An 8,421-nucleotide genomic window follows, 5' to 3' on the forward strand; every position below is an offset into this window, starting at 1 on the left:
CGCTCTGTGGGAGAGAGATGAGACTTTCTACTTAGGAGCAATTCTGCTCTGTCCTACAGGGTCACCGTGAGCCAGAATGTACTCCAAGGCGTTGAGCGTGTGCGTCTGACACATGCTTAGATCCTTCTTTGGAAGAAAGTGCAGGTGGCCAAGCTTCCCCATCCACAAAGAGATGATACTTGAATTTATAGTACCTACCAATGGACTTAGAGGAATCATCTTTACATCCTTTCCGATTGTCTGGTGACCTTGAACTCAACTCAGGAGAGGAATTAAGTACATGGCTCAGCCATGCCCACTGTAAGTTTATGGAATTCCTGCTGAAATATGGGGGAGTCTCTGTGTCCCAAGCCACAGATCTGAGTCTGTTGCAACCTCACCCCAAGCCTTGGGGTGTTAGCAAATGGGGACTTAGCAAGAATCGGGGCACTCGAGTGGTAGCATGAGAAAGCAAGTCCTATTGGAAAATAAGGCCTAGAGTACTTTAGAGCACTTAAATCATGTCACTGTTATTTTAAAGCCTAATGTGCTTCCAAGGTGGAATCTTTAAGAATCCTTTTCTTTTCCCCTTCCTTCAGACACCCGCCTGTGGGTGCTGTGTTCCTGGGGTGCTGTGACCTCTAAGATATTGAAATGTCTCTGTACCCACGGAGGAAAGTACAAAGTAGAAAGCATTTTTACTTCTGAATCCCACTTTGCAGTGTAGCCAGTGCCTTATGTATAACCCACTGCCAGTGAGCCAGTCCCCACTCAGAGCGACCCTGTGGGACCAAGTAGAACTGCCCTCCTGAGCTTCTGAGATGGTAACTCTTCGCAGTAGTAGAAAGCCGCATCTTGGTCCACGGAGCACCTGGATCAGAATTGCTCGACTCACGTGGGTGAGCAGCCCAGCGTATGACCCATTAGCCATCAGCGCTCCTCTCTTCTGACACAGAGTGACCCTATCTAAAGTTTCTGGGGCTGTAAGTCTGTCTTCGGCAGAGCCCTGGTGTATGAATTGCAGGCCTGACAGTTAGCAGTCCAATTCTTGCCCAACAGCGCCTCCACAGCCCATTGTCTTGTATACGCCAAAGCCAAACTCCTTGAGATCTGACAAGTCTTGACACCTACAGAGCCCGTAGGGCAGCATAGAGCTGCCCCTTTGGGTTTCTGAGACTGCAAATCTTCACGGGACGGGAAATCTCATCTTTCACCCACGGAGCTGCTGTTTGTTTCAAACCGAAGACCTAGGGGTTGGCAGCCCAACACATAACCCGCGGTGCCTCCAGGGCGCCTTGCTTTGCACAGCGTGCTCTTCATTTGATAGTTTACGTGTGACTAGCCCTAGATTAGAAAACCCAAATCAAACTGCCAGTTAACTGCCCAGTTGACTTCAACTCATAGCAACTCCATGTGTCTTAGAGTAGAACTGTGTTGCACGGTTTTTCAGAAATAGATCACCGGGCCTTTCTTCCACGGGACCTCTCTGGATTTGAACTGCTAACAAGTAGTCAGACTCTTCTTCCTTGTTTGTGTCCCTCGGGATTCTGAACCTCAGATGACCAGGAACTATAGCGGCAAGAAAAAGCTGGCTGGAAAGTTGTCCTTGAAGACACCCTTGGAGGTCATATTGCTGATCTAATCATCTGTGGTTTCGTTTGTTGCGTGTGTGTGTGACTATTTTCTATAGATACGTTTTCTTTATTATCAGTGTATAGACAGATCTGTCTTCTGTAGATTAATTGGAACATTCTTGAGGCTTACTTAAAAGTTTAAGAAATGTAGTATATTGATCAAAAAAATGTGTGACTCTAAGTTTAATTAGTACTTCCTACTAAGACAGTGGTTCTCAACTTTCCTCATGCAAGCCACCCTTTAATACAGTTCCTCATGTTGTGGTGACCCCCCCAACCATAACATTATTTTCATTGCTACTTCATCACTGTAATTTTGCTACTGTGATGAATCGGGCGGCCCCTGTGAAAGGGTCGTTTGACCCCCAAAGGGGTCGTTACCCACTGGTTGTGAACCACTGCCCTAAGAAATCCCCGACTGAGTCCACAATCCTACAAAGCCTTTTCTTCCCTTCCTACCCTTTTAGTTGACTGGAATCCACGTTTATTTCACATTCACATGCCAAATGAACAGGAAACAAACAACCCTGGGTATACTTTCTGGATGCTTGGGCAACACTTAGTCAGCTTCTGTTTTTCCCTGCTGCCTCTTCCTCCCCCTTCCCCTCCCCGCTCCTGTTAAACAGGGTGTTCCCAGACTTGTTTACCAGCGCTGGAGCCCCGGCTCGCGAGGGTATGTGCAGGTAGTGCCCTCTGCTGGAACCTTTGTGAATTACCAACCTTCCCCAAAGTTGTGCCTTCAAAGGACCAAACCGACTACCATCTAGTAGACTCGAACTCGTAGAAACTCCCAGGACAGAGTAGAACAGCTTCCTAGGGTTTCCAGAGCTGTAAATCTTTACAGAAGAAGAGAAACCCCATGCCGCCCCCACCCCCCCGCCCCCCCCAAGGAAGGGCTGGTAAATTGGAACCACTGACTTTGGTTAACAGCCCAACACCAGGGCTCTTTAGACTGTGAATTAAGTGAAGGTTTATGGAACAGATCGCCAGTTATACATCCAATGGGTTCATAGGCATTTTGCTTCAATTCCTCTATTGCAGCTCTCAGTGTCCCGCTGCTTAGCTGCTTATCCTACCTCTTCCCAGCTTCCCATTTGCATCCTCCTCCTCTCCTAACCCCTCGTGTCTTCTCCTTGAGCAAATGCTCTCCTTCCCATCGCAGTGCTTTATTTTTCGGAAGGGTGACTAAGGGCCAGCCATCCTCTTGGGGGTTCATTCCACCGGTCTCTAGCTGACCAGTAAGCCTGGCCCCTTCTCTTTTGTGAGTTTCTTCTGCTGGACCAGGGCCTGCTAATGTGGTCCCTTTCAGAGTGGCCGGTATAGAGCGCCGGGCACCATCTGGTTCTTCCGGTCTCAGGGTGTGGAGGCTGATGTTGGTGTGGTCCCTTAGTCCATTGGGCTCATTGTTCCCAGATTGCCTTTTGATTTCCTACACTCTTCTTCTAGACAGGATGGGATGAATAGTTCCACCTTAGAAGAGATTTCAAGATCCTGTTCCCTAGTCACTGAAGTAGAGTGTAGAACAGTGTCTTTGTAAACACACTGCCAATCAGCCTTCGTGTTCCCAGAGACTGGGCCCAGTAATTCAAAGCGTTTGGTTATGTCTAAGAAGCTTCCATAACGTTGCCTCCTGTGTACTCCAACACAGTCATGGATAGACTTGCATACCCTCTACCAGACTGGCATAGATTCATGGGCAGACTCCTATTCTCCCTTTCCCACCTGTTCAGCCGGCGTCGTGTCTAGCCAAGCAGCTACTTGGAGATCTATGATTGCAGGACTGTAAACATCACCGTAATTGCTTCTATTGCCTTTAACTCTTAGATACTTCCCACTCGCTTCCCCTACCTCCATCACCCCTCCCGCCCTGGCTCCTCCTCATTGTATATTATGAGGCTGTGAATCTTAAGGGGGAACAGGGAAGGCTCTCTAAGACATCTTAAATACGCTCAGTTAAGGTATATAGGGAGATTCCTCCAGCTCCAAAATATCGCCAGTGTCTTTCTCCAAATAGGAAAAGCCCATCATATTAATGCATGTATCCAAAATGCATAGTGGCCCCTGGAGCCCCCAGATAGCATGCATGCTTATTACCTAAATTGGATAATGAAGAGTGTTATTATATTAGGATTCCCTGTTGGTGACAAGAGGTTTGTTTATCATGATAAAACTGGGCCCAGATGACTGGGAATGTGTAGCTGACAGTGTTTGTGCTTTGTCGTCTTCTGCCGCAAATGTGCATCACGGGTTGAAGAGAAAAGCGAGAGAGATTTCCTTCTACACCCAAGAAAGGGCATTGAAAAGGGTCTAAGGTAGATAAAAAGGGAAGTGGGAAAGATTAGAACATTCAGTCACAAAACAAGTCTTATCCCTGACTTGAATCTGAGCCAGAAATTACAGATCTTGTCAGAAGCTGAGCTCCCCAGGGTTGAATGGGGACCAGTGTGGGGAAAGGCAGGAAGAAGGATCGAAGTATACCTTCAGAGCACTTAGAGCAGCGGTTCTCAACCTGTAGGTGGCCACCCCTTTGGGGGTCGAATGACCCTTTTACAGGGGTCGCCCGATTCATTGCAGTAGCAAAACTACAGTTATGAAGTAGTAATGAAAATGCTAAAGGGTCAAGGCATTAGGAAGGTTGAGAACCAGTGACTTAGAGAGTTCAGAGGGGAGCCTAGCAGGTAGTCAGTGGTTCTGAGATAGAAGAAAGGCCGGGAGATATACTCCTATTGTCATCCTGTCAGTGCTGACCCATAGCCACCTCCCTGTGGGTTTCTGAGACTGTAACTCTTTATGGGAGTAGAAAGCCCAGTCTGTCTTTCTCGGAGTTGCTGGTGGTTTCAATCTGCCGACCCTACGGATTACAGCCCTACTCGTAACCACTGCACCACCAGAGTCCTTATGCTCTTATAAAGAAAAGAATCCTATGGGGCAATCTACTCTGTCTTATAGGATCATTAAGAGGCTGAATCAATGCCAAGAGTCTCTCTCTCTCTCTCTCTCTCTCTCTCTCACACACACACACACACACACACACACACACACTAATGCTCACACTTCTCATTGTACTGCTTGCTCTTGTTCCAACTGGGCCTTTGCTTGCCCCTCTTGGCCCTCCACCCCCAGTCCATTTTCTGGTCCACACCCTTCCCGGTAGCCAGAGGACATGTGCTGCGGGAGCCAAACACACCTGCTCTGAAGTTCCTGTCTTGCCTCATAGCAGTTGTGGGACTTTGTACTGGTCAACCTGCTGAAACCTCTGTTTTCCGGAGGCACCTTTCAGAGCACCGAGGATTCAGAAACACCTGGAAGTAACAGTGTGGAAACAGCCACCTGGATTTTATGATGCCTGAGAATGTATGAATGAGAAAGAGAGGGAGCCATCACAAAGATGATTCAGCTGTTAGGGTCAATGGTGGGAGTCCTGGTGGCACCGCGGTGGGGGTGGAGGTGGGAGGGGGGTCAGGATTGGGCTGCTAACCCCAGGGTGATCAGTTCAAATGCACCAGTCTCTCTGAGAGAGAAAGAGGAGGCTCTGCTCCCCTAAGGACTGACAGCCTCAGAAACCTTACACAGGTTTGATCTTGGGTTTGCTTGGTTATCTCTCAAAGGTTTAACTGAGGCTGTCCGGGAAAACTGTGTGAATTCTAGAAGCAGGGTGGTGGCGAGGGGGATTCTGAAAGAAAACAAGCCTTTATTAACATGGTAAAATGCTTACATTCCAAGCCGAGGACCTGAGTTAGATTCCTGACCAACCAGCCTCATGGGCGAGGCTTGCGTATTGTTAAGATTATGAGCAAGTTTAAGCAGACCTTCCAGACTAAGACGAAGAAGAAAAGCATGGGAAATCTAGTCCCCCAAATCAGCCATTGAAACCCCCCAGGATCACAATGGGTTGAGCCACAACGGATCATGAGCTTGGCACAAAGCTGGAAATGCTCCACTGTGCGTGAGGTTACCACGAGCCAGCTGGAAGCAGATGACCGCATCATACCGTTGGTACATAGATAGGAAAATATATAACTTGGCACGGCAGAGTCCCCACCCTTAGGCGCTCTGCATTTTAGTTTGTGGGAAAAATATCCCCAAGGGACATGACCCCCCTCCCCCCATATGTTTGAATGAACGTGTATGTCACTGAAGGTTCCATGTCTGCTTCAACTTTAGGTTTCCTCTTGATTCTAGTCCAGAGATCAGCATTTAAATCAGAGAGGTAAGGAGGGTTGTTAAAGGCACGCGTCTTCACGCTCGCTTTTCTTTAAGTTTGTTAAGACGCAGATTCTGCATAGTGACACAGCCCATCTCAACAAATGAAATCAAGAATAATACCGTTAAACCTTTCCTCAATGGGGTTCTTCTCTCTTCCTCTCCCTCCCCAATGAAAATGATTTGAGGGGCATAGCAACACAAACATCAGCTTCCTGGGCAAAATAACAAGCCAGGTTCAGTCCAGGCACCTAAGACTTCTAAGGACAAAGATGTGATAGCTCTTTGGGAAGGGCTTTTTGGGGGTGGCCAGTGGATCAGGAACAGTTTTGTATTGGGTCCCAAATAATATGGTAAAATTTGACTGCTAGCTGCCTTGCATCTAACGGGAATGAAATTGACCAAGTCCCAAGGTGGGCTCTCAGTAAATTATGTGTTCAGAGGTGGTGAAGGTTAACTGGGTAAGCCTTGGCAGGAGTAGGGGATAATCCGATAGACAACTGAAGGAGGACTGAGATTTAGGATCTAAGAAAACCTGAATTACAAACCCCTGAAATGTCATGAAAGTATTAATAACATCTCGCTTTATGTGCAAAATGTGAAATGCCTCTATATAAAGTGGGCTGGGAGGAGGGGTTGGGGAAGGAGGGCAGAAAGCAGGATTTCCACCTCGGGGTCTGGGGAAATGGATAATAACGTCTGGTGCTATGACTTCCATGTGCCGTGCTGCCACCACTTCGGTGTGCAAACCCAAGTCCCTGATTTTCTTCAGACTCAAATGATCCCACTCTGGAACTGTGAGAACTCTTTATTTGCTCAGGTGAAAGGTGATCACGCACACCTGGAGAAGCAGCTGGGCGCACTCCCCTCTCTCCCTCTGCTTCCCAGTCCCCCCACCATGGCCTTTCTTCAAAATGTCCCAGCCCACTGTTTCTGCCCCTCCACCTTCTACCAATCCCTTCAGCAACCTTTTCTCAGGCCCCTCTCTCCTCTTCCAGGGCCAGAGGCTCAGGGACAGGGGACACATTAGCCCATGGGGACTAACCGCTCTCCTTTGGGGTTACTCCCTTCGCTGGGGACCAAAGAGAGTGCAAGGCACATGAGGGAGAGGACCCACAGGGAAAGATGGGGTGTGCTCTGAGCCAGGCATTCTAGGCCCTCCCTCAGCGTGAGCTTGCTTCAAGGAGGAGAGCCTGGTCATCTTTCTCTGACGGATCCTCTTCCTGCAGTAACTTGTACAGGGGCCCCGGAGGGCTGGTGTGATACGGAGCCTCTCTGAAACCTGTCGCCTTCAAGCCAGCACTGTCACAACGATACCAGAAGACAGAGAAGCCGTAGATCCCTAACAGACACGAGGCGTTGACCATCACATGCCAGCAGAAGAACGTGGTGACAAACATAATGTCGCTTATGTCATCGTCCTGCCACGGGTAGCTGGAGACTGGCTTGAAAAGGATAAAGCCTGCCTGCATCAGCCAGGAGCCCATCATCAGAAACAGAAAGGTCTCCATCAGCCAGAGGTGAACCGTGTCGGGAGCCCACAGCTCTGCCGTCAACACCAGCACCAGCAGGAAGACCACCAGGACGAGCAGGGCGTGGACCTGCAGCTCCACCCCTGCTGTGCCCTGCGTGTGCGACAGCAGCAGCAGCAGGAGCACGTGGAAGGCCAGCATGCGGACGCCCAGCTCCAGGACCACACTCCGCTGGGGCAGCAGGTTCTTGCTCACGATGTCTACACAGCCACTGAGGGTGAGGAGGATGAACATGGTGAGGTGCTGCCACTCCTTGGGGTGCATGAACCTGGGTGGCATGTCTCTATTCATCAATACCAACCCTCCTGGCACACAGCTGATCTCAAACACGATCAAGATGGAGCCAGTCACTGTCTTCAGCAACCCTCCGTAGGAGATTTTCCACAGCAAGGCCCATCTTCCCTGACCCCTGGAAGGGGATGAAGGGTACAGGAGAGAGGTGTTGAATAGCGCGGCTTTGGAAACCACTATTGTCTGATGCAGTCCGTATAAGAACAGAAACAGCCCAGGGTACACGTGCCCGATAAAGTTCCCCATCAAACTACAGGCCTGTCTAACACGGCCACACGCCTGGGTTCACCTCAAGGTCTGGCCTTTGAAGAGAACTGCCTTCCCCTACTTTTATCACCTCCCCCTGCCCACGGAGAGGAAATGGCCTTGAGACACACCCACAGTGTGGTGAGGTCCGGTCTCGGGTCTCATTCCATTCTGGGACACTGGAAATGCTCTGGCTTCTGCCTCAGAAGGAACTGGATGAAGGTGCGCTCTGCTCTTTGACCCTGGAAGCTGCCTCTGGACACACCGACCCCTCCTTTCAATGGCTTTCCTCATCGTTTTCTTTCCAGGGTTCAGAGAAGAGGAGGGTACATGAACAGGGGCTGCAGCAAGGGTGGCGGTGGTGCTGGGGCTGGTTACCTGGAATCCCAGGGCTACCCACTATCCCTGTGTACCCTTCAACGTTCCTCAACGTACCTTTAGAGCAAGTTGAAGGACCAGCATTTCCTTTCTGGATGTACAAAGTCATGACCATATATTACATATTCATCTTCTATCCGGCTTTTCTAGTTTTTGGT

At 49.4% G+C, this 8,421-nt stretch overlaps 1 protein-coding gene across 1 annotated transcript; it reads right to left on the minus strand.

The window, feature by feature from the left end:
- Positions 1-6,979: 6,979 nt before the first annotated feature.
- Positions 6,980-7,885, minus strand: LOC101652523 (transmembrane epididymal protein 1A-like). Its single transcript, XM_004706794.1, has one exon. It carries the CDS (start codon positions 7,883-7,885, stop codon positions 6,980-6,982), a length of 906 nt encoding a protein of 301 aa, XP_004706851.1.
- Between the last annotated feature and the right edge of the window lie 536 nt (positions 7,886-8,421).

Source organism: Echinops telfairi, unplaced genomic scaffold (genome assembly GCF_000313985.2).
Source record: "Echinops telfairi isolate 266 unplaced genomic scaffold, ASM31398v2 ScPeMD7_7424;HRSCAF=8462, whole genome shotgun sequence".
Taxonomy (NCBI): Eukaryota; Metazoa; Chordata; class Mammalia; order Afrosoricida; family Tenrecidae; genus Echinops; species Echinops telfairi.

What these genes read in the sequence shown, in the direction of transcription:
- LOC101652523 (XM_004706794.1), bottom strand. Translation starts at nt 7,885, where the DNA reads ATGGGGAACTTTATCGGGCACGTGTACCCTGGGCTGTTTCTGTTCTTA.